The sequence below is a fragment of the Eschrichtius robustus genome, chromosome 3 (assembly GCF_028021215.1).
Source record: "Eschrichtius robustus isolate mEscRob2 chromosome 3, mEscRob2.pri, whole genome shotgun sequence".
NCBI lineage: Eukaryota > Metazoa > Chordata > Mammalia > Artiodactyla > Eschrichtiidae > Eschrichtius > Eschrichtius robustus.
In genome coordinates, this window is record NC_090826.1 from 83,854,064 (window position 1) to 83,880,800 (window position 26,737).

Below are 26,737 nucleotides of genomic sequence, written 5' to 3' on the forward strand. Positions count from 1 at the left end.
CCTAAAACAGAGTGCACTCCGTGTTTGGGTTACAGAAAAGTTAATCGCTGGAAAACTACACTGGGTCCCGGGACAGGAATGTGACCTGTGCCAGTGGCCGTTCAGAAAGCTCCAGTGTTCTTCAGGTCCCATCCCCCCACCCCCAGAAATCTTTTTGTCCCCGTCCCTGTTTTGTTCATAGCTTTGTTTGTTGGATTTTCTCCAATGTGGTGGCAGAGGTGGGGTGGAGAGGGCATAGCTCTGAGTTTGCTGGTTTTCCTTCTTATTTAAATGCTGAACAAATGGGAGGAATTCTTAAGATGCAATTTAAGCAAGTTTTTACGGACATTTATCATGCTTTATTTTTTAAAGAAAGAAAAGTACACTATAAGATAAGAATAATGTTTGTTTGTTTCTGTTTTAATGCTAAAATATTCCCCACCTTTTGTGTTTCCTGGAGGGTGACCTGGGAAGTTGCTGGGGTGTGTGTGTGTGTGTGTGTGTGTGTGTGTGCACGCACGTGCTTGATAGTTAGAAATGGGCAAGCTGACCTCAATCTCAGCTCAAAAGACAGAAAACTGTGGGGCTTTTGTGCCTGGGGGTTTTTCTCCTCCCTGGTTTTTATTTCCATGCACATTTGGTTATGAATGGCAGTGGAAACCAAAACACCAGGAAAACAGCTGTTCTCATGGTATTTCTGGCCTGCCAAACAAGGGAAGGTTGGATTTTCCCCAACTTTTCTGTTCTCACACAATGTTAATCTCCACCCCATCCCCACCTCAGTGTTGGTGACTTGGTCAGAGTTTCTCAAACGTGCATGAGTCCAACCTTTTGGGTATACGTATGTGCTCTTAGTTAATTGGGGAAGTTTTACATGTGGGTTCATAATTATACTTTAGAATTGTTTTTGTTTGCTCTTTTAAGCAGAAATCTGAATTGTTGATATTTAAGTCTGTAATCAAGATTTAAGATTAGTATATTAATTAGGAACAATTGATTGAATTTCACATAAAATTATCTAGCTTCCTCATCTTGAAATGCATGCTAAGCCGTTGCCCCTGATCAGAGAGTATTTTCTTGTATTTCTGCTGAAGTACTGCTTAGCTACATGTCTGTGACTTGAAGAAGCATTTGCACATCCAGGACAAATCAAGCTACTCCGGCTCTTGCATTTTGAAATTGATCCTTCAATCTTAGGAAACTTGGGAGAAGGATTTCTTGAAGAACAGAGCAGCTTTTTTATTTTAAATATATTCATATAGTTTATATATATTAAATATATTCATATTTAGGTATTATAGGTATATGTATGCATTAGTAATAGATACTCACAAATTAATGAGCAGTAGGGGACTAGCTATCTCCCCTAGAGCTAGACACCTGAAATTCTTTGGGGAAACAGCCTCCATAAATCTGAAAGAGAAGTTAGTGGGTCATCCTCTCTGGCAGAAGTCTAAAAGGTTATTTATCACTCACCAGATCCCATAAGGACTAAGGGGCCAAACTCCCTTTTAGTGGTGTCACTGTTGGAGAAATGTGTCCTTTCTTAGGTTAAAAAAAATGGTCTTCCTCAGCAGCCTTACAGCCCCATACTGTACCTACAATTTAAACATTTCACACGGCCACTGTGAGACCCTTCTTACATTAAGTGGCTTATTTACAACCATGGCCAGGCTGAAAAGTATCCAGGTCAAATTTCATCCAATTGAATTAACATTGGGACAAGAAAATGTCCATGTAAGGCTGAGTTATTCCTGGGGTCCTCAAAGAGAACTGTTTCAGTATTGTTTTCAGGAATCCTCCACCCTGGGTCTGGGCACATTCCATCACCCCTTCCCCCAACAAGTTTCGTTAAATTATTCATTCCTGAGTTATACACAAGTTCAAGTTATATTTCGAAGGACTAATTTATCCCTAAAAATTTAGCCCTGAAAATCTCACTATAGGATGTATTTCCAAAAAAATTAAACCTGACTCTTTTTTTATGTGGATACGTAACTAGTATCTACAGTGCATTAGTTTTATTGTCTCAAGGATGTGAATTTTTCATGAATACAGACTTTGGTTTGAAAAAGCAGAGTTTATAATTGAAGACACTTAGGGGAAGGTGAAGAGGGAAGAGAGATTCTTTTTTTTTTTTTTTACTAGAACCAGGAGGTCTAGTTCACCTTTGCTAGTAAATATGGAGTAACCCATTTCCCTTTCTGCTGAAGTCAACAGCAGTCCTAACAGGTAAGCCCACAGGAGAGAAACCTTGCTCATCAGTAGTAGTAATGATAATAATTAGTAGTAGGAGTAGCATATACAGAATAGAAGAACTTCTGTACCGAGTGAGAACTGCTGCAGTGCTTCCCCAGGTACGTGGATCTCCAAGTAGGAACACGGTATGTTCACAGAAACTGCCTGCTTACCTCTTTCCTGTGTTGTTTCTGACACTGATCCTTTCATTCTTAACCTGACCCCAGCAGCACGGTGCCTGGTCGAGTTGTGTGTCCCGTTGCTGCTACTGCTTCTTCCGGTGTCTTGACAAATGCCTGTGCCATTTCAACCAGGTATGTCTCCTGCCACGTGCCCCAGGGACACAGGGAGGGGCCTGCCAGTGGGCATCATCTCTTAGGTCAGGGGTTGGCCAATTTTTCTGTAAAGGCCAGATTGTGTAAAAGTTTTCAGCTTTTGGGTCATTCAGTTTGGGTCACGACTACTCAGCTCTGCTGCGGCAGCAAGAAACAGCCATAGGCAAGATGTAACTGGATGGGCCCGACTGTGTTCCAGTAAAACTTTACCTGTGGGCACTGAAATCTGAATTTTGTATTTTTCATGTGTCAAGAAATATTCTTCTTCTTTTGAATTTTTCCAGCTATTTTTTTTTTAAAGTAACTATTTCTTTTTTTTTTTTTTTAATTTTATTTATTTATTTATTTATGGCCGTGTTGGGTCTTCGTTTCTGTGCGAGGGCTTTGTCCAGTTGCGGCAAGCGGGGGCCTCTCTTCATCGCGGTGCGCGGGCCTCTCGCTGTCGCGGCCTCTCTCGTTGCGGAGCACAGGCTCCAGACGCGCAGGCTCAGTAATTGTGGCTCACGGGCCCCGTTGCTCTGCGGCATGTGGGATCTTCCCAGACCAGGGCTCGAACCCGTGTCCCCTGCACTAGCAGGCAGATTCTCAACCACTGTGCCACCAGGGAAGCCCTCCAGCTATTTTTAAAATGCGAAAATTATTCTTAGCTCTGGCCAGAGGGAAGCACTCTGTGTCTGATGGATCTGGCTCCTCAGCTGTAGTTTGCAGACCTTTACCTTAGAACTTTAGGTCACTAATGCCATTCTTCAAATTCTGAAAGAAATGTGTCTCTCTTTTCAGAAATAAAAAGAGGAGGGGGCTTTAGAAACGAACACAAGGCGTGTATATCCACTGAGAGCTAATTTTCAATGTCTTCTCCAAGAACTATAATTTTCCTGAAATAGGAAAAAAATTGCCTCCCTAATTTTTATATATTTTGCCAGCCTTTCCCTTTCAAGCTATAAATACTCCTTTGAAAATCAGAAAAATTGCATACTGTGATTGTTTGAATTTCAGATTTTTTTTCTCCTGAGTCTTTCAAACTGATGGAAATTTAAATATATGTTTTATTTTTCTGTAGATAATTTAGGAAATTTTAATAACCCTTAGTAAAATTTACACAAAGCATTATTTTTATAAGTCAGCAAGCTGTTTTATACTTTGTCTCACTTAGAAAAGTACTTCTTATTATTGCCCCTCTTCCTAATAAATATACCAGTAGAAGCAAAGGGACTAATTAGGCCATCTATGTTTAATGTCTTGTAAGTGGCATTAAGAATATCTTTCATTGTTCAGGGGAGATTGTAGTCATCTTGTAGTAAAACCCTATATTTAAGGCTCTTCTTAAGAATCTTGGAATACATTTTAGAGTGTATTTAGTTTTCACTTGGATCACTTCAAGCCAGCATGTATAAAACACAGTAAAATACCACAGCACCTTCAGAATGGTGGGTCCTGTAGCAAAGTCAGGCCAAACTCTATGAGTGTCTTGTCACAGTGTAATATGCCAGCCTCTCTCCCCTAGAACTCTGTGCACATATCCAGATACCAACTTATTCCGCAAAGATTTTGAGATGCATTACAAAAAAGTACTGTGATAAAATATACGTACATGAAAATCAAGCTAAGAAACATATAGACAGACGAGAAAGACAAAAGCAGTGGGACCATTGATATACTAATATGTTGGCCACATGGCCCTCTAAGAACTGAAGTTTGAGTTGCAGTGCCCTCATTGTATTATGTAAATTCAGTTTCTTTCCATGTCCCTCGTTCACTGCCCCATGGAAGCCTAGGGGCTCCCTGTGGGTGCTGCAGGGACCACCACTTCAGGAGGGGAAAGAAATGGGTGAGGAGGAGGAAAGGTGGGTTCTGGGCCCATACCACCACCAATACCACCACCATCACCACCACCACCACCATCACCACCACACCACCACCACCACCACCAGCACCAGCACCACCACCAGCACCACCAGCACCACCACCACCACCAGCAACACCACCACCAGCACCACCACCACCAGCACCACCACCACCAGCACCACCACCACCACCAGCAACACCACCACCAGCACCACCACCACCACCACCACCAGCACCACCACCACCACCCACCCCTGCCTTGCAACCAGAGCAGCTCCACTTTTATCTGGTTTAGGAGTGAGATTCCACTGAAGATTTCATTTGAAGACAGGCTCTGCTGCTTGAACATGTTTGAAAGCCACTGTCTCATACTGTGTTCATGTTTGTTTTCTCTGCCCTCTTATCCTAAGTGATGTATTTGCTGCATTCTGAAGTTTCAGCACCTTATATTAGCCCAGTACCTTTTCTTTGGGGAGTTCAAAATGTTTCCAAGATCCTAGGTAGTGTTAGTATTAATCACACTATAATTACCATTATAAAGGGGAGGAATCCTTATAACAGATTTACAGTGGGAATGATTGTCCCTGAATCACAGAAAGGCTCAGCTATCCTCGAGGATCCAGCTCATAGTGAATCAGTGTTGCAAACAGGGATAGGTCTTCTGGATTCTGTTCATGGTGCCCGTGCACTAGGCCTGGGCCTAAACCAGCTGTCGGAGCAGCTTTAACGTGGGGTGACTCCTACAGGACTAGGCACTGCCAGCTGATGTGGGCACCACTGGGAGGCCTAAGGGTTAGGAGATTGAGAAAGAAGAGAAGGAAGAATGGAGAAGAAAGAAAGAAGTGACGTGAATATTGGCGGGGAGGGAAAGGTCACCTCTAGTCTAAACTACTGGAAAGCAGAGTGAAATAACGATTTGTAAGAATAAAGATAATTGTTGTATAATGGTAGTCAAAGCTATTGTTGATCTCATTTGGCAGTAGACAAAGGAAAGTGAGCTCAAAGTGAGAGAAGGAATTTAGATTAGCCTCTTGAAAAATTTCCTGGCACGGGAATGAGTTGCTAGGAAAAGATTTTCTCTGGAAATCAGATTTATAAGAGTTGAGGCTTATTTTTTATTTTGCTAGTTTTGTGCAGAAGGAGCTAGGAAATGCTAGAAGAGAATGAGATCCATTTGTTACCAACAGAACCCAGATGCTCTTCTTTACTTAAGATCAAGTAGCCGGCTGTGTTTCAGCATTGCTGCTTAAAAGCCTAATCCGTCTTCACCGGTCCTGGGAGGGAGGCTGGTGGTAGTTGCCACATTTGTCGACACCCAGCCTAAGACTACACGGTAATTCACTTGCGGGGTGGGGGATGAAATCCCACATCTCATCATTTTTCATTACTTGTCTGTCTACATCATAAATGCCAAATGTGTAGATAGCTGAAAATATTATGTGTGTACACCTCACACATTTATTTATCCAACATCTATTTGTATATGCTGTATTCAAGCCATTTGAACCAGGTGTAATGGGGGAGGGGACTGTGGTGAAACAGAGTCAATATAAAGCAAGCCAGGCCTTCCAGGAGCTGACAAGCTGGTGTGGGGAATGAGGAAGATCATGAGGCACTTGCATGAGATGCTTAAAGAACAATATGTGCTGGAATGAGAACTGCGAAGTTCAGGAAAGGGGAGTCTTGGTATGGGGAGGTACTTTGACCTGATGATTAGGAGAGCTTGCACAGAAGAGGTTGGATTTGTCAGGCGTGAGCATAGAGCACCACCGGAGGTCACCAGCTGATAGCGACAACAGTAGCCGTGGCCTCCTGGCACTCACTGTATGGCTAGTTGTGTGCTCAGCACTTTCCCTGCATTGGATCAGTTTTGAGTTTGAACTGCAGCCCCCTGAGATAGTTATCTCCAATTTATAGATGAGGAAACCGAGGCTTAGAGAGGACGCATAGTTAGTTAGTGGCATAACTAGGGTTTGAATCCATATCTGTCTTGCCTCTGGGACCCAAGCCCATACTTACTGTGCATTTTGAAACAGTCGGAGAGGGAGTCACAACTGCTGTCTGGGGTGGATCGCTTGAGCGCCTGCCCAAGCCAGAGTCCAGACAAGTCAGTTGCTGGCTGTTGAGCAAGGCTGGCTTCAGACAGACTTTTGTAGAGGAGGACAGGAAAGGTGTGGGGACTGTGAAGGCGTTGAAGGCTGGATCATGCAGAAAAGGCTAGTCAGGGTGGTCTGAGCCCACCTCCTCCCCTCAGACAAGTCAGTGTCAAAGCTTCTGGGAGGCCAACTGGCCTGGTTGTTCTCAGAGATTTTCAGACGAGGAGATCCTGCAGCCTCCCCCTCCCTCCCAGCACTTTCCAGGAGCCCGACTGAGAAGTCCCCTCATGGGACTCGAGGCTAACCCTTCGGCAGGAACGGCCTGCCCCTTATTCTTACGGTCCACACACGGTTCCTCGTGAAATGTCTCCCTGAGTGCATGTTCTGTCCACGGAGGACACAGATGTCTGTCCCAGAGCTGACGGTGGCTTTAGGTCAGTGTCCCTCTAGGTGTGAAACCCACTGGTGGGCCACAGGGCTCTTCCTGATGATTCCAAACTGATTGAATATTCCAGAGTGTTCTTTCTTCAATTCTTACAGGCACATTCATTCTTCTTCAATTCATGGATTTTAATTTTCGCATACAACTAAAGGCTTTTTACCAATCAATAAAGTGCATAGGGTGTTACTTAAAGCTTACTGAAATGTGTCATTTATGAACCAACATTGATGTTTTACTTAGTTTCCTGAGGACTCAAATTCATAATTCTGTTAAGATGTCTTTGACTGCCAAGGCAATGCCTGGTGACCCTGCAATGCTTGTGAATGAGCCCAGGCAGAGCTGGGATTTTGCAGACTGGGGCAGGAACCCTTTGCTATGAGTGCCACCAGAGTCGCCTTGGATTGGCTGTGTTGTTCAACTGCAGTTATACTTGCCTTGTTTACCACTTTACTTCTGGTGAGTATTTGGCTCTTGTTTAATGTGTTGTATTTTTATCATGGTGAGCATTGCATTCCTTTTCAATTCTTTGTTCTTCCAGCAGAAGTGGGAATGGGTATAGGAAATGAGCTGTGGGCTGAGGTCAAACAAGTTTGAGAACGACGATTTCCATTCCATCTCCTGGGAGGAGCTCTTAGGTAAAGGCAACCCCTAGTCAGGTGTGGCAGCAGCTGGCTTTTGCCGTCTTTGTGGAACTTGGGTGAATCCCTCCACCTTACTGAGCTTTTGCAGAAGAGGATCAGCTTAAATGACCTGAGGTCCTCGTGGGGCGTGCTCAGCCTTGCCGTGGTGCCGGCCGAGAGCTGGGGCACGCGGGTACCATGTTGCCGCATCATATCCGTGATCCGCTTTGTGCGGGATGTGGGGCAGGATGGAAAATGCGAACTGTGTGTCCTCCCACTGTGTCCCGAATGGCAGGATCTTTTTTTTTTATGTTGGTTTTCTTATCCATGGTGAGGACTTACCCTGGGATCACAAAGATCAATGATGCTTTACGTTGCCCGGATCTCAGGCCTCCAGAATCTTTGTTGAGTGGACTGAGCATGTGAGTGGACCGCTATCTGCATCCCCTTCCAGCGATTCTCCCAACACTGCTGCTGTAGTGACAGCAATAAGTACATTGAACTGGTGATGAGATGCTGGTAAAATGCCAGTCACCTCGGTCATTCTCAACAGTGGAGAGTAATGTCCAGCAGCTTTAACCTCCCATTTCTGCCGTGGGCCATTATGCAGGGTAGCTGGGTGCCGAGTGGATCTCTGCTGTATCTCCTGGTCAGATCTGCCTTCATGCAGCCCATCAAGCTGCCAGCTTGCTTTACTGTGGCGTCCGTCTAGATATGAGATACCAAGAAGTGCACAGATTATTGCCTCTTGGCATTTGATTTGAAATGCCCATAGCTTCCTGGCTACCTAACTAACAAATATACTGGTCAGAAAGGCTCCAGATAATCTTGTCGAGTCCAGTGCAGAGAAAAACTTGCTGCTACTAGGAAAATATACACATCTCTCCCCTCCCTGCTTCATAGCCCACCCCTACACCCCCGCCCACACTGCCTGCCAGTGCTTGTTTCTCAGGGCACGTAAAGTCGGTCTCTGTCTTCGAAGCCTTTGTGGCTGACTGGACTCTGTAATATCCCAAAGCCTTCTCTCCCGCCTCCACTTCCCTTGCAGTTAGCTCCATTTCAATGCTTCTCTCTCTCACAGTCCCTCAGGAGCAAAGGCACTGGGTAACTTTTCCATGTCTGATTCTGGTTCATCGTCAGCCAGCTGGCAGACCTCCAGGAACTCCTCTCCTCTCCCCAGAAAAATGTGTGCAGCTCAGAAAAGAAAACTAATGAATATTGTGCAATTTCTCGAACTCGATTATGAAAATGATGTAAAGGTTCTTAAGAGGACACAGTTCTTGGGGTAGTTGACATTGCCTCATCACAGAGCATGCAGACAGCTGTTCTTTCCATGACAGCAGTGGTTCTGAATTCTCCTGTCCCCACCGACTGGCTTAGAGCTATTCTGGGGCAGCCAGCTGATGCTGAGAGCCCCGGAGAGATGCCTCCGTGTGTGCATGCTGTAGAAGAAACTCGCATGTGTGTCAATATGATAGTTTACATTAAAGTCCATTTCTAGATGATGGTAATCCTCACAGCCCAGCTGCCTTGTGGCACATGCTACTGTCCTGACTTTAGATAGAAAGGAATTGAGATGCCTATTTGTCAGAGACCCCAGGCTGTCTGGGAGAAAACCAACTGTATCCTCATGTTTCTTGGTGTGTGGCTCAGAACCTGCTGGGCTTAGCGCTGAGGCTTTATGTGGCTTCCTGGAGAGCAGCCTCTCTGGAGCCCGGCTCCCACCTGCTGTGGGTGTGTTGCAAGGCTTGGGGCTCAAGAGGGTGTGGCCCTAAAGCCCTCTGCCCTAAATGGGCCTCAGCAGCCTCTCCTCCTTCTGGAGAAAGGCCCAGTGTGCAGCTGCCATCTGTCCTTTCTGACTTGAAATTCTTCTACCTTCTCAGAGAAACAGTTAATGTTTGTTGAGTGAATGATTGCCTCACTATAGGGAAGGGAGGGTGAGTTTTGCAAGGGGCCCTCAGCTAATCAGAAAACCTCTTGGGAGACAACTGTTAGGCTCTCTCCAAGGTGTGCAGCTCCTCAAGACAGGAATTCCTACCACTTATTGGGCATTTCTGTGCAGCAAGCACCATGCTAACTGCTTTACATGTATTAACTCCCTTCATCCTCACAAATAATCCTGTGAGAAAGGTACAATTATTACCCTTTTTTTTTTTTTTTGTAATATATGATGACACTTAGGTTCAGAGAGGTTAAGTAGCAACCTGCTCCAGGTTAGACAGGAGGAAAGTAACAGAGTTGAGTGTTAAGGTTTGGGAGACATAATAAGTCATCCCTCTTCCTCGTAAAGTTCTGAACAACTGAGAGACCCAGGAGGCAGCAGATGAAGATTAACAATATCACCTTGAGTACCTAATGGCTGGGTTGGAAAATACATTGTAGGAGCAGCTTATTAAAGTTTCACCCTTGAAATGGAGAGACCACCTCGCCCTGTCCCAGGCCCAGCCAACAATGTAGACCTGCCCCTGGGGTCTCCCCTGTGAACTCAGCTGATAAGCTGAGAAGGTGTGTCCTCAGTGCTAGGTAGATCCCAAAGAGAGTGACAGAGGGCTGCGACAGCCTGTGCTCTGCTCTTCCCTCCAAACTCACCCTTAAGTCCCTCAAGTCCCTCAAGTCAACCACCTCCTCTGGGAACGAATGGCCGTGGAAATACAAACACAGGGTTACCTCCACCAGGATTTAAAACCAGGTCTTTACCAGTCCACCAGGGCACCCCTTCCCCAGGGAGGAACTCGGACCCCAGAACTTAAGAGATCATGGAAACCCTGCCCCTCATTACAGCAGAATCTGGGGTCCACAGGGCTTGAGTGCTTCAACCAGGCTTACACAGTGGGCAGGGCTCTTTCTGATTCTCCTCTTCTCTACCTTGCATCTTCTCTCCCCCCACCCTCCCGAGCTTCACTGAGACACTGGGGACAAACAAGTATGTCACAGTACACAGAATGTCGATGGGAGCTGCCCCGGCTCACCTCATAAACAGAACTATACGTAGGTCACCCCACTCCCTTGGGCAACATGGAAGTCAGGGCTCTGCTCACAGGGCAGAGGGTGGGGAACGCTGGGATCTGGGAAGGATGGGATCTCACCTCTTATTAATGGTACCAATCCTCCAGCTTCCTTCTCCAAGCATCCTCCCTTCTCCTTACACCTTAGCGCTCCCCTTCTTCTGGAAGATATTTGTCCACCTCTTATGAGAGCTCCTCCTTCCTCCCCCTCCTCCCTCTCTGGACCTGGACCATCTGTTCATTTCCCAGCAGTGTGATGGAATGGGAAGAAGGCAGACAGGTCGGGGTTTGGATCATAGCTTCTCCACTTACTGTGTGGCATTGGACAGGTCACTTCACCTCTCTTACTTAGCCTTGGTTTCCCCATATATAAAACAAAGTTCTTAACACCTACCTCATAGGCAGCTGAGAGGGTTAATTAAACTAATACACATAAACATGGTGTGGTGTCTGGCTCTTAGTACGTGCTCCATAAATGTTAGTTTCTTCTGTGAGGGGAAGGAGAGGCTTAGTTATTCACCACATACTGGAAGTCTACCATGTACCAGACAAATTGGGTATAACAGTGCCTGTCTCCCAAGATTATTATAAATAATTAAAGAGATAATGTTCGCAAAGCTCTTAGTTTTGTGCCTAGCATGTAGAGGTATGTGCTGAATAAATGGGAGTCATTATCATTATCAACCCGCTAAGTGTACAAGCTCTGATTCTGTCCTGTGCACTTAGAGCAGTGCTGGGTTCCTGGGGTTATTATTCAGCCAGGGGTATATCAGCATCCACAGGGAACTTCTCCAAAAACACCTTTCCTTCCCCACTACCCTCAGCCAGCATCACTGCACTCATGACTTGCTGGGGGGAGTTGAATTGCTAAGAGCAGCCCTTCTGGTCCTTGCAGTCCAAGGAACTTAATGACTAAGTTTCCCCTCACAAAGGATGATGGTGAGGGAAAGCCAGTACTCAAATCCAAACCCATAACCAGAAAATGACTGTGGCCCGAGGTTAAGGAAACATCCCCTGCATAGCACATCGGTTTGGCCCCCTCTTTTCTGCATCTAGCGTTCATTTTCTTCCTCTTCACTCCCATTTTCAAGGGTAGTTGTGTCACTGCCTAGGGAGGATGACTGGGACTGTTTCCAACAACACTGGTTCAAAAGGTCATCTGATCCAAGGAATCGCCATTTGCTTATCTGTAAGACTCCTTTCATAAGTCTGAGCTCCATGCAGGACATAAAGCAAACCCTAATGTTCTTTGTCCTTCCCTTCCTGTCATGACATGCTCTAGGCATGCTGCAAATATGCTGAGGGAGATTGCCTGTGTTTTTAACTTTGATCTATGAAAACTATCTTTGGAGTCAGCAAAATTCAGTTTCCCCAGAAGTAAGGAAGCAGGTGACCCATGAAAACACTGTGCTCTGATGGACAGTGTTCCACGTGGGGCTGAGGCAGCTGCCCATTGGCTCCCCCTGTGTTCTTCTCGTCCGCAGCCTAGTGTCCGCTGTGGGCACCATGCTTACCACCGACGCTGGCCCATCATCTGTGACGGCAGCCAGGGTGGGGGCCGGGTGGGGGCATGGTTCAAATGGAAGATAGAACTTTGGTAATCCAAGTTCTCAACATTGCCCTAAGTGCTTAAGAAATGGAAAGATTGTAGATTAGTTTCGACATTTCCCAAATTCATTTAGTGTGGGAAATGAAATTAAACCATTAAATAGCTCCTACCCCAAATCTAATCTTCCTCGTGATGGAGAGCAGGTTTCTTCATGTCATTTCTCTTTATCTGCATCTGCTTCTGGAACAGAGTCATTGTCAGAGTGGCCACCTCTGAAGCCCATGCTTCATCCCCTTCCATACCCTTCTAAGCAAGACACTGACTGTGAATACTGTCCTCAGCTGTCACTCCCCAATTGTCTTTGTCTTAGACATTAGACTTGTTGGGAGAAGGTAGTGATTGTTGGCCAGAGACTAGAGAATGCATTCATAAAAAGATTTTAAAAAAAAGGAAGGCGGTGCGAGTCACAGTGGTCAAGGGAATAAAAGCCACTTTGATGCAGCGGCTACTGATTCCATGTTCTGCTAAAAGCTAGAGTCTGACAGTGCTCTGTGCCGCCACTGCCTGAGTCTCATCTCTGACTGACTTCCACACAGATGTGAACCTCATCCACAATCTCAGATGTGCAAGAAATACTGTATCATGTCTCTCAACCTAATTTCTGTCTGTTAACTCCCATTCCACTGGACTGGCAGAAAGTTTAATCCATTATTCTTGGGCTATCCCCCCATGGGTTATATGAGGTGTCAGGTAGCCCCAGGCATTAGTACACACAGGTTGCCCTTGAGACATCCATCTTCCCATCTTCATGGCTCCTTCAAGCTCTGCTTGGGAAGCAGGAGTCTTTTGGAAGGCCACCTATGGCCCTGTCTGCCTAGATGTGCTAGTGGTAGGGTAACCAACCCTCCTGCTTTGTCTGGGACTGTTCTGGTTTTAGCAGTGAAAGCCTCCCATGTCTCTGGAACCCCCTCACTCCTGGCAAACTCAGACCCTAGGAGTGGGCACTCCCCTTTAGAGTCTTGCTACTTTTCCGTGCTCTGCTTTAAAAAAAGCAGAGCTGGACGCCTGGTCAGGACCCCCAGATCTCTAACCCCCCCTTCTTTCCCCAGTGCAGGGGAGTCTCATTTTCTAATCCAGGGGTGGAGGAAGACCTGCACACCCACCTGTTGCTCCCAGACTCGGGTCATGTTGGGAACCCCCTTCGTTCACCTTCTCCACTGGTAGGAAGGGCCTGAAGAGCTTAAAATTTTGGAAATCAAAAGCCAGTAAGAATTGCAGACTGGGTGTCTTCTCCTGCCCCCCACCAGCTCCCTCCCCTCACCTGGGGGAATGAGCACAGGGCCCCCGAGTCCTGCGGGAATGAGGTGGGCAGAGAGGCAAGAAAGGAGGAAATACATGCGGGAAGCGAAACAGAAGTCAGGATAGCAAAGTGAACCATCACACACACACACACTGGGGATAGCTGGACAGTCCTCCTTCCATTTAGAGTCTCATCTCTATAGACATTTCAGAAACGAGGTCTGTGAAAAATAGGAGAGGAAGTGACTAAGAGAATTTTGGCTCAGCATTCTTATCTAGGCAGGACCAGAAAGTTCCTAAAAGTTTCGGCAATTGGATCCAGTCTTTGATGTTCTTCAAGTGATTTCATCTTCCCCCTCCTTTTGCCTTTTATAGAAGGCCTCAGCTGGCATAGGGGTGAGGCAGAGAGAAGCATTTGCTAGACTTGCATTCATCCAAGCAGTGAGACAGCTGAGGCCAGATGACTTCATGAGGATGAATCTCAGTGGGGGTGAGAAGGGCCCTCTGGGCCTGCTGGCCATGCCCACGTCTTGCCTCCATCAAGGTGGCAACAAAAACTTCCTGAGATCCAAGAACACAAGCCTGCCGGCCTGGCTCAGTGCCCTGTGCCCAGCCCCGAGCTTAGTAGAGGCACACCCTCCATACGCGTCTGTGGATGGAAGGACGAGCCCCTACTTTCTCAGCCCAGCCCTGGTTCGTGCTGCCTTCACAGAGCCTGGAGCATCTGCTAAGAGCTGCAGGGAGACAATAAAGAAAAAGGAAATACAAGCTCAAAGAGCTGCCCTTTCTTGTTGGAGCTGCCCTAACAACACCTATGACTGACTGCAAGAAAAGCTGCTTTCCAAGCAGAAGTGCCAGTGGGTAGAGAAGGCCAGAATGGAAGGGCCGATAGTCTTTGGAGCTTCAGAAAGAAGAGTTCTGTTATTACAGCCAGTGTCTTTAAATAAATGCATTTTTCTTAAAAGAGTTTTCATTGCATACTGGGCCAAGCCATGCACAGAGCAGTAATTACTCCCAGCAGCCTGCGACCTTTCAATCGACTACCAGGCTCTCTGTCAGCAGGCCTTTCTCGTGCAGCCTAACAGGTCAGCTGTTGCTTCGCCAGCCCCACACCCATCAACAGTGTGTTCATGGAGGGACACACACCTGACTTCAAAAGTTATTCCCCCAGATGTGCAACATGAGAAAACATGTAAACATTCCCATTTCTGCCCTCCATCTCCCTCTTGCCATTTCCTCGGGCTGAGCTTCAAATCAGAGATATTTGGCATTCTCTTAACTAAAGAACCAATCTTCTCAGGTCTGCAAATAACATAGCCATTTATTGAGTTTTGAGGGTCTGCCAGGCACCCTGGTACACATTTTACATATGCCGTCTAAGTTTGTCCTCTCAAGGACTCTGTGTGTTAAGGGGGTATTACCCCCATTGTCCAAATGAGGAAGCTGAGGCCCAGAGGCTGAAGAGCTTATCTAGAATGCTAGCTGCTCTGTGGGGATCCATACGACTCCAGGTCTGTAGCCTTACTGGCTTCATTGTGCTGCCTGCAGTTCCTTGTCAAGGGTAAGAGTAAGGAGGAGAGGAAACCAATGGTCTTCACTCACAGGGGACAGCCCATCCATTTAGTCTTCTTTCTCATAAAGCCTAAGATCAAAATACAGTCCAAGCATTTCCCATCCCCTGCGTTTCCTATTTCACAGGCTGCAACTTTAATTTTGCCTCATGGAAGCCCAGGCCTCCCTTCACCTCTCTTATTTCCTCCACTGATTATACCCAGGTCAGATGAGGTGAACGCAGGGAGAGCCCTCTGTGGGCCTGTGGGGAGGCAGGCGGCACTCGCTGCGCAGCCCTGTATCCAGATCTGCTCATCACTAAGCATCACGTCCTTGTCCCGGTGGCTTTTCACTGGGAGGGCGGAGCTCTGCTAGCACATCAATGATGGCCAAGTTCAGCAAGATGCAGGGGCCTCCTTGGCTTTTTCTGGATTTTGGGGAGGAAGGGGCATGGCTGTGAATATCTGATTCATGTCCATCTTGGTCACCTCTGTCTGGTCACTTAGCCTGTTGAGACTTCTGTTTCCTCATCAGTAAAACGAGAGGGTTTTCCTGGGTGACATCTGGGGTAGCCTTTTAATCCTTTGGCTTTGCATGAAGAAGTATTATTTGGAGGCCATTCTTGATTTGCCAAAGCATCTTCCTGTATCCATTCAATGAGCGTGAACCTCACGGGGAGGGCGTCTTGGCCAAGGAATCCCACCCCCGCCACCACGTCCTGCAGGAGAGTGACAGAGCAGCTGGCACAGAGCAGAATGTAAGGCGGCGGGCACAGCGGCTGTGCTGGGTACACTCCATTAAGTAACTAAAGCCATCACCACAGAAGAGGCTGTAAATGTTCAAAACCCTGACAAAGTCAGAATAGTAACGAAACGCACTAAATTCGGGACATGGGAGAAAGCGTGAGACAACTAACTCATCTTTCACCATCCATGCTGCTGAAACTTAAGCCACAGTGTTAAAAAAAAAAAAAAAAAAAAAAAAAAAAGCACTCTAACCTCTTAATGTTTTTCATAATAATTTTAGAAAGTTTTCTTTAGAAACCTAGGTCTTGTGTGTGAAGATACATTTGTCTGACATTCAAATATTCCTTCAGTTTCAGTTTCTTTTGCTGAAGTCAAATTCACATTCATGCTTTTACTTAAACCGTACTTTTTGTTTCCATTTTTATAACTGTTGCTTGCCTGCCCATACTTCCTCCCTCTGTCTGTCTCCCTTCTGTGTATCTTTGCAGGGAAACATTGGGGTGAGGTCCATGTGATGTGAGCAGTGGTTATTTCTGAGGGGTGGGATCAGAGCGATTTTCTTGCTTTCTTCTTTGTCTCTATGTTGCTTGATTTTCTTTAATGATGAGCATGAAAATGATAAAGCCATTATTCTAAAAAATAAGCCAAAAGGAAATACATTTAAAAGGAGCAAACAGGACAGCACTGCCAAGCGCCCGGCTTTACAGTGCCTCCACCCGACCTGGTCCCAACCCCGAGGCGCCGGCAGGTTCCCCCACCCGCCGTCTCACGGGACTTTTGCAACTGGTGAGCGGTGAACTCTTGGGCTGATCCGAGCAGCGAACGCCAGGTCTGGAGGTTGTGCCCCACCTCCCTCAGCATGTGTTTGTGATAAAAACAGGGCTGAGATGAAACTAGCTTGTGATGGTTCCTGCAGGTTTTACCAGAAAAGACCCTTGGATGTACGGGGATCACTCTGGGCTCAGATTTCACTGTATTACTTTTGGTTCTGAGGAAAGTATGAATACCAGTGTTATTTATTCATCATCCAGTTTCTCAGGTTTGTTTTCGTAGTTCTTGTTTTATTTTGAGTTAACAAATATCAGAATTTTGTTAGGAAGGCATTCCAGAAATAAAGCTGGCTATTCACGGCATGGCTTTTGGCAAATGCCTTTCCTCCTGTACGGAGGGAAACTCTGTTTACCTTTTTGAAGAGTCAACAGAAGCTCGGGTTCACAGTTCTGCCACCGAAAGAAGGGCTCGCTTCAGTTTTGTGGGAGGACGAATGGCTGCCCTTCGCTGATGAAGGACACAGCGTGGGCTGGGCTGGCTTCCGGCTTGAGTTAAGGAGGAAAAATGTTCTTTCTGTGTAAAAGCTGTGATTAACATTCTTGGACAACTCTCAAAGTAAAGAGGTAATCCGACTTTTCTGTTACCTAAAAGTACACTTAAATCTCTTTCATTTCTCTTCAAAAATTAGAATTTCCTGTAAAATGGGAATAATATACCCATGGTGATGATTTCAGTGAGTCGTGGTGAGAAGCAGATCAAGTAAGATAATAGCAGGAGGGTGCCTAGTGCACTTTGAAGTACTGCACAAACGTGAAGCATCTTTAGCTAGAACCTGAGGGCTCGTGTAAGTGCGAAGTGACATTACTTAGTGGAAGCCATTCAGCCAGTCTTTGGAGGCAACGTGATTGGAACCCAGCCTCTTTCTACTAAACTGTCCTGCCACATCCTTGGCTCTTTTTAATGACACATCTCCTAAGAGCACCACTTTATTATTTTGAACCTTTTGGAAGGAAAAGCACAGAGTACAGCTCAAAGTAAATGTTTTCCTGATGGGCCTGAATGAGTCAGAGGTCCATTTCTTGTAAGTGATGCAACTTCTGTCGCATGCGTGTACCGGGGGTGTGCTACCCAACCTCTCTGCATTCTAGTCTCTGCAACTACTTCATCGTCCAGTTGTGGTTGTTAAGAGGATTAAATGCATTCAGGGGAATATAGAATAGGGCCTGGCACATAGTATGCACTCTGTGATTCTTGCCATTATTAGTTACTATTATTATTTATTTACACACAGAAGTTGCACACCTGCCTACTGATAGCAAAAGAGAAAAAAAGGCCACAGGGACAAATTAGAAAGCTACTGCCAGGTCTGTGGCAAGCCATTCGGGACATATCACTAAGGCATCTCTTGAAGTGGGGTGGAAGGGAGCAGAGCACCTGGAAAGAGTTACAATTCCTAGTACTCTTTTTTTTTTAATTTATTATTTTATTTTTGGCTGTGTTGGGTCTTTGTTGCTGTGCGCGGGCTTTCTCTGGTTGCGGCGAGCAGGGGCTACTCTTCGTTGTGGTGCGCAGGCTTCTCATTGCGGTGGCTTCTCTTGTGGAGCACGGGCTCTCGGCACACAGGCTCAGTAGTTGTGGCTTGCGGGCTCTAGAGCGCAGGCTCAGTAGTTGTGGCGCACGGGCTTAGTTGCTCCGTGGCATATGGGATCTTCCCGGACCAGCAATCGAACCCATGTCCCCTGCATTGGCAGGCAGATTCTCAACCACTGCGCCACCAGGGAAGTCCCACAATTCCTAGTACTCTTATTTTCTCCCCACAGAAGGGCTCATTTGCTTTGGGCCTGGCCCCTGGCTCATGACCGCTAATGACGCCAACATGCTCAATGTCTGAGTGGTCACGGCATTTATGTGCAGCTCAAGCAGAGCCCAGGAGGCGCAGTGGAAGTGCCTGGGGGGCTCCCCAAGGGCTTTGGCGAGAATGAGCTTTGGGAGGTGCAGGGCTTTGTAGCTCAGCGTTAGACGGTAATGAGAGATCTGCCCTGAACCTTCCCAGGGCAGCCTGGGAGAGCTTCCAGAAGCACAGGCTGAACCCTCCTGTCACTCCCCTTGCTCCACAGCATGGCGTTTCATCCCCGCCGAGATCCGGGTCTGGAGGAGTCCCACCACAATTCTCTGCTTGACCCCTGAGTCTCAGTTCACTGCCTTCTGCTGCTGCCGTGGCCCCATCCACCCCACGTTCCCTGCAGCGGCCCAGCCTGATGCCACTAATGTGATGTGTAACGTCTTCTACCCCCTCCCCTCCCCCATGCTCTCTCCTCTCCCTCACCCCAGGCCGGGCTTCCACTCCACGTTGCTCTCTCACCTGTGCTTGAGTTGTAGTTCATTGTTCACGAATCCTCCCAGCCACACAAGACCTCCACCCACCCTCCCCTGCAGCTTGTGACAGACCTTGGTGGACAGTCCATGCGAATCTGAAAGCAAAGCCACCTGTACGTGCAGGGAGTCCTCAGTCCCAGGCAAAGGAACGTGAATGCGACCTAGTGTTGAGGTGCTTCCATTGTCGAGCGGGGAATCCTTCCTTGTATCGATTTTGTGTTTTCACGGGTTCAGGCTCAGGCACAGATGTGTCCACTTGTTTGGTGATGCTAAAGAAACAGGTACACTGAATTTTGTCTAGTAATAAAAGCCTGGTACCGCTACCTCCTTTTTCCTTGCTTCAGGATCTCCTGATTAACCTTCACAACCAACAAAACGTGTTCCCTGTTCCTTATATCTATCCTTTCCACATATTGTTAGGGTCTGCAGATCGCCTTAGCGTTCTGTCATGCCAGGCAAATGCAAATGCTCCGAGCCAGGACTTACAACACTGAACATTTACTGCAGTCCATCTTCCAGCTGCCTGGCAAGGAAGCGCTTCTCCTCAGAATAAGTATAAATTAGCTAATGCTGAAACTGCAGAAATTCTCAATCCATATCCTGTGTCATGAGCAATTCTTCCCTCCTCCAGTTCTTCATTCAGACATTAATTCTAGGTCTCTCTGCGGCAATCAGGGTTGAACCTGTGGTAAAATACTAGTGGTGTAGTAGCTGCAGGAAGGCGTATATATAATTTCCCTGTCAGAGTGGTTTTAATGCCATCTTTCACTGGGCATGATACATTAAAGAAAAGATAAATGGTTATGGGCCCCCAAGATCTGTGGAGTCAACACATGCATGAGAAAGTACTATTTTACTTTTAATCATTTTAGCCAGGGAGCAAAATCTATTTTTATTGCTTATGAGCAGTTTTGCTAAACTGACTACGAGGTTATGATCTGTAGGTAAAGGAAGTCCCACAGAAACTCTATTCCCAGCCTGAATCAGGAAGAACACCAAGAACCTCAGTTCAGAGGGTAGAAGTGGGGCCGTGGGGGGCTGGGGGCAGAGCCCGAACGCAAAGAAAGAGGCTGAGCGGCGTGTGGTGTTGCCGTGGAGCAAGACCATGTGGGGGCCTGGGACGTGGTCTGGGAAGCAGGTCCTGCCCCTCCTGGGTCCCTGAGAGTGTGAGGGATTAAAGTCTACAGATGAAGAAACCACGGGTCCTTTCCGCACCTCCTCCGCGCTTAAAGAATGGCCTCTGTGTTTCCCAGTTGTAAATGAGTTCATCGTCGGTGAGGTCTGGAGGAAAATAGCCACCCTTTATTACGTGCTTTCTATGTGCCTGCGCTTTGCTAAATGCTTTATAGGGAATGTGTTCTTTAATCCTCCCAACATCCCTTTGCAGTAGGTGCTATAACTCACTTTACAGATCAGGACATTGAAGTCTGAGAGGGGTTAAATCATTTGCCCAAGACCGACAGCCAGTCGGTAGTAAGAACTAGGATTTGAGGAACTTCCCTGGTGGCGCAGTGGTTAAGAATCCGCCTGCCGGGCTTCCCTGGTGGCGCAGTGGTTGAGAATCTGCCTGCCAATGCAGGGGACACGGGTTCGAGCCCTGGTCTGGGAAGATCCCACATGCCACGGAGCAACTGGGCCCGTGAGCCACAATTACTGAGCCTGCGCGTCTGGAGCCTGTGCTCCGCAACAAGAGAGGTCGCGATGGTGAGAGGCCCGCGCACCGCGATGAAGAGTGGTCCCCACTTGCCACAACTAGAGAAAGCCCTCGCACAGAAACGAAGACCCAACACAGTCATAAATAAATAAATAAATAAATAAATAAATAAATAAATAAATAAATAAAAGGACGTGAATTTCTAAAAAAAAAAAAAAAAGAATCTGCCTGCCAATGCAGGGGACATGGGTTCGAGCCCTGGTCCGGGAAGATCCCACATGCCGTGGAGCAACTAAGCCCACACGCCACAAATACTTAGCCTGCGCTTTAGAGCCTGCGAGCCACAACTACTGAGCCCACGTGCTTCAACTACTGAAGCCCACGCACCTAGAGCCCATGCTCCACAACAAGAGAAGCCACGACAATAAGAAGCCCACACACCACAACGAAGAGCCCCCGCTCACCGCAAGTAGAGAAGCCTGCGCACAGCAACAAAGACCCAACGCAGCCAAAAATCAATCAGTCAATCAATAAAATTAAAAAAGAACTAGGATTGGAACCCAGAGACTGGCTACAGGGCCTGTGCTTACCTTAACCACCATGCTTCTAAATAGCCTTTTGTTCTAATTAAAGTTGCTAGTGTCATGTCCACAAAGTTAGAATGAAAAAAAAAAAAGTTCCCTGATTTTCCAGAGCACCTGGGGCAATGCCTCTGACCTTGGTTTCCAGTCTGTACCTACCCACCCTGCACATGTGTCTTCAGGATGATGAGCTGGTAGTCAGGGCTCTGAGAACCTTAGATGATCAAAGATGCTTGATCAAATAATGAGCAATGAGTTTCCACATCCCCACTCAAGACTTAAGTCCACCAACAGCCAGTTTGGGATATTAAAAGCAATTTCACATGCATTCTACATAAGTCAGAAATCAAAAGTTCTTTTGGAATACCATTAAGGCATTTCTGCAGGGACCTCATCTGACATCTGACTGAGAATATCGCCTCTGAGGCAAGCAGGGTGCCCTGTGTGGGGAGGTGAATACCCAGCCTTTCATCTTTAAGAACCAAATATTCCTCTCTAGTTGGCCCTGGGGAAGAGGGGGTTACCAAGAGAGGGTCAGTTAATTCCATGGCCTTAGTCTCCTTCTCCTCTGTAACTCAGCTTGCTTAAGACCTGCATCACTGGGGCTAAATTACTGCAGTAGACTCCAAATTGGTTTCTTTACAATGTTTTTGAATGGGTGTATGAAAGGATTAGTTTTATATCATGAGATAAAAAAACTTTCATCCTTTAAGCCAAAAGGCAAGGCAAAACCCAAGCAGGTAGCATTCCAGTGTATTTTCCCAGGGAAGTTATAAATTGTAAACTGCAGTGCAAGTAGCATTTTAAAGATTTCAAGGGAAATGTAAGAAATACATGGTTTTGAAATTATCGTATAGTTATAAGGAAAAGGTATTTTGGAAAAATGACCAAAGAAATCTTCTTATATGAACACATATACCCACTTGTCCTCTTTGACTTAGTAATCTCATTTCTGGAAATTTATCCTTAAGAAATTATCCAAAATCAGGAAATTAAGATGTTCATTGCATAGTTATTTATAATAGCAAAATATTTGAAATAGTCTAAATATGCCCTAGCTACACACACACACACACCCCTGATAAAATGTGTATTTATTAAAAATTAAAATTATAAAAGCCATGGAGCAACATGAAAATGCTTATTTTCTGTATAAAGGAAAATAAGTCAGATATATAACAATGACACTGAACCATTTAAATTGTATATCTTTTCATTTCTAGAATTTCTATTCTGTTTGTTTTCTACACTGCCTCTTCATTTTTTATACCGTGCTGTTCATTCTTTATGGTCACTCTTCCTTCTATTATCTCCATAACATCTTAAAGATACTTCCTTGAATGCTTTATTTCAGATGGTTCTCAAGGTGCAGATTCTTTTGTTTGACGTGCTGTTCATTTCCTTGAGTCACCTGTACATTTTTCCTGTGAAGGCTTCTTCATCTTCTTCAAGGATGGTTGTCTGTGGGCCTCCACCATTCCCTGGCCTGGGGGGATGTGGTTTTGCTCTGCCTATGGCCAGACCCTAGTAATTTCAGTGGTCCTAGGCAGATGTTGCATTTCTTTACCACTTTCCTGGAATGGCTGATTGAGTTTGAATATAAATTCTGTATTTACGCAGACAGCTCAGTTTCCTGGTATGGGCCTGAGCGTTGTTTCTTAGCCCCAAGGTGTTAAATCCCCAGCCCCTCACTCCTAACCTTTACTGATTCCCTGCCCATTAAGTCTTTGGGTTCAGCGCTCACCATTAGCTAGGGTCTGCTTTGTTTCTAGCACCTATACTTCTTTTCCTCCCCTCAAACTCTGCTGTGCATTAAGATAGTTATGCTTTACGCATCATTTCCATATGTTTGTAATGGTGATGCTCAATCCACCATATTGACCAGAAATACTTATTTATCTTTTCCATTTATTACAATTATATGAAAATATATGTGTATATATTCCAGAGACTGGAAGGGACTTTGAAAATGAAATGACCTGTTATGGGTAGAGATAGTGGGTTAATAGTAACTATTTTTCTCTATTTTGCAAATATTCTACATCGGCATTATATTGTCTTTACAACAGTAAGACTCATCATCTTTTTAACTATTGTCTTTTGTTTTCAGAATGCATACACTACAACTGCCATCAATGGGACAGATTTTTGTACATCAGCAAAAGATGCACTCAAACTCTTATCCAAGAATTCAAGTCATTTTACATCTGTTAACTGCTTTGGAGACTTCGTAATTTTTCTAGGAAAGGTGAGATGTCTTCACTAAAATAATAAAGGAACTTGGGATCCAAAAATTAAGCCATACAACAAGACCGTGAAGGACAACTACTGTTTCCTGAGTGCTTACTCTGTGGTAGATGCTGTGTCTCATCCGCTCATTTAATCCTCAATCCTGTGAAGTAACCCTGTTTCGCAGATGAGGAAACTAAGGTTTAATAACTTGTCCAGGATCCCACGATAGGTAGAGCCAGGATTCGAATCCTAGTCTTACTCTTAGCTATGATCATTTCTTTCTACCATTCTGAATCCTGCTTTCTCATATCTAAAATGAAAATGCTACTAACCTCAGAAAATGAATGTTTTATAGGGGTTGTTTGCCATAAAAATATATGGAAATAGTATTGAAACCTGATTACTTTAAGAGCATTGAATCCATAAATATAAAGATAGAATGGTTAATGTCCCAAATGGAGCCAGTTACATTTCTGCTGTCATCTTTTTCCAAGGAGTTGTATGTGGTCTTGTGAAAACCTCATTTTTCCCATCTGTGAACTAAGGATAACACATCCCCTTTCTGGGTTACAGGGAAGAATCCCTAAAAGAGTGATGAAAGCGGTGCTCCAGCCCCTACTTGGCCATGCCTCAAGTTGAAGGTTCTTTATACTGTGCTAGCGTGTCTCTTTCCGTGTCACCCACTGGGCTTAATTCCACACACCTGTTTGATCCTATTTCCAGTTGACTGCCCTTCAAATTCTTGACCGCAGATGTCCCGACCCTCCCTCCACATCTTCCCTCTTCTAAGCTAGACATCCTTGCTTCTTCCAGCCAGTCCTCCACATAGGACACGAATGCCGGGGACATTCGTGGTGCCCTAAAATGAACAAGGTATCAGTCTCCAGTTGTGCCAATGCCAAATATGGGGACTCTTGGCTCCTCGTTTAGCATTTTGTGTTTCTGTGGCATTTGGCGTATATCTCTGGTGCGTTACTATCATGGTTAGCTGTCAGTAACAAGTTAGAACATGCATGGACTTCACAGGTGTGTGTTAATTGCACATATATTTTAAGGCACAGCTGGGCCCCAGAGACTTTTCATGGGACAGTAGCTCTAGAAGAACAAACTGATTACGCCTTTCAAAACAGCCTAATAATCTAAGTTGTAGTTCTATCTAAGTGGCATTGTTTACGTTAGCTTGGTAGGATTGTGGATGATATATTTTGTAATAACTACTTACAAAAATTTTTGGAAGGAGGTTTCATTTTTTCTTTTTTTATACATTTATTTATTTAGTTTTGGCTGCGTTGGGTCTTCCTTGCTGCGTGCGGGCTTTCTCTAGTTGCGGCAAGCGGGAGCTACTCTTCTATAACAGACTTGTATTTTATTTTAGGCAGTAATTCATTTTCCTATATTTCCCAAAAGGAACGCATAATTGCTGATTTTTTTTTTTTTTTTTGAATGAAGTGGCATGCAGACATTCGCGTCCATCTTTATGGATATCCAAGTGCAGTGCGGGCTCCAGAGGGGCTCCAATTTGTCTGTTAAACAGTTAGGTACATCATGGCCTGTAATCATATTCCTGGAAATATAATAATTACATGTAGCAAAAGCCTATTATCCTATTATCTCCCTACACCAGCATTGGAAAGCCCATCCACTTTAATCCCCAGGGTAAAAGTACTCACATATTGAACTACAGTATGTCCACTCACTGGATTGTTGTGCTGTTGTTTTTAAAAATAGCATTTATAAAAAAAATTTTTTTAATGAAGATGCTTTTTGTAGTGTTTAGTGAAAAAAACACTAAAAATTTTGTGAGGTACCATTACATCTGCATAAATACAAAAAATGGGCACAGATAAAATGAAAGTATGTATACTCTTCTCATCCTCCAAACTAGCTGGGTTTTCTTTTGGTATCATAGCTTTTCATTTTTCTTCTTCCTATTTCATTGTACCCAATTTTCTGACAAGCACTGTTTACAGTAAGGCACATACACTCCCACACATGCACATACATGGAAACTATTGCTTATACCTGACAAATGTCTTTTCTAAAATATCCTAACCAACCAACTTATAAACATTTTCAACAAACTCTTGTTCTGGACAGGTGCTAGTGGTGTGTTTCACAGTTTTTGGAGGACTGATGGCATTTAACTACGACCGTGTGCTTCAGGTGTGGGCAATCCCACTGCTATTGGTTGCTTTTTTTGCCTACTTAGTAGCCCATAGTTTTTTATCTCTGTTTGAAACTGTGCTGGATGCACTTTTCCTGTGTTTTGCTGTTGATCTGGAAACAAATGATGGATCATCAGAAAAGCCCTACTTTATGGACCAAGAGTTTTTGGTAAGTAAACATCTCATTTCCTGTTTTAGACTCCATCCTCACAATCTCAAAAGCGTTGAAGACTCACACATAAAGGAGCCTTGGTTCCCAGCTTATTTTCTCTTCCGGAGGGCCACATGACCCAGATGTCCTGAGAGATTTGGGCTGTATTTTCTGAGGTTGATCCCACCTCCCTTACTGAAACCTTCTCCCTGGAAAGAAGTGAAGCTGAGCAATTATCACTAAGCAAATGACCCAGGGTAGGAGGGTCTGGATGGAGTAGCAGTGCAAGTCCCCTTTGGTGCTAATGGCTTGGTCTGGCCTTTTGGATGGTCTGGAGATTTCACAGTTGATCTTTTTCTAAGGCATTTTTGCATCCCCAAGCATCATGTCATACCCGTTGTATTTTAGGGAACGCCCACTCCAGTGTAGACCAATCACCTTCAGCGCCAGTATGACAGATATGCGATTCTGAGGCCCTTTATTAACCACAGCACACAATGTTGAGGAATGCCACACCCTCATTAGAGCCCCCATACTGCTATCTGGAAATAGCAGGCAGCTGTTTCCAACAGCTTTTGCAACACAGTTGTTGCTGATTTGCCTTATCCTGTGTAGACAGGCATATTTTAACAGCTGAATGAAGTCTCTCATCTCTTTCTGTTGTCTGGGTCAAGTGACATTTTAACAATTTTCTTTCATTCTGTTACCCTAAAACCTAGGCCCTTTTGCTTTTAAACAGAGCATGCAAAGCACTCCTTAGTCCGGCCAGGCAGTGAAGTTTAACAAGCACTTCTACAGTTTTATAATTAAGTGTATCCTCATTCTTCTCCAAATAAAAATACAGTAGCACTTTAACATATTTGATATGTTCTCCAAAGAAAATATTTCTGATGGTGGTAGGAAGCTAACTAGGTCTTCTTTCTCCAATTTACACTTTTCTGATTAAAAACCTACTTTGAAATCTACCCCCCCCCACCAAGATATTTTACTTCAACAGGGAAAACTTTAAGTATTAAATTCCCCGAAATGATATGGCCAAGTAAATGATTGCCAATCTGTGCAGATACAGAACACTGGTCTAACTCATTCTTTTGTTTTTCAG

The 26,737-nt window shown here is 45.2% G+C and overlaps 1 protein-coding gene across 2 annotated transcripts in view; it reads left to right on the forward strand.

Moving 5' to 3' along the window:
* SLC44A3 (solute carrier family 44 member 3) overlaps nucleotides 1-26,737 on the forward strand; it is an 83,233-nt gene that overhangs the window by 54,608 nt on the left and 1,888 nt on the right. The window contains exons 12-14 of one of the 2 annotated variants that reach the window (XM_068540362.1): nucleotides 2,445-2,531; nucleotides 23,198-23,335; nucleotides 25,417-25,653. In XM_068540362.1, coding sequence (XP_068396463.1) covers nucleotides 2,445-2,531; nucleotides 23,198-23,335; nucleotides 25,417-25,653 — 462 coding nt within the window. The remainder of the gene's footprint in view (nucleotides 1-2,444; nucleotides 2,532-23,197; nucleotides 23,336-25,416; nucleotides 25,654-26,737) is intronic. The other variant, XM_068540363.1, reaches the window with a different exon arrangement.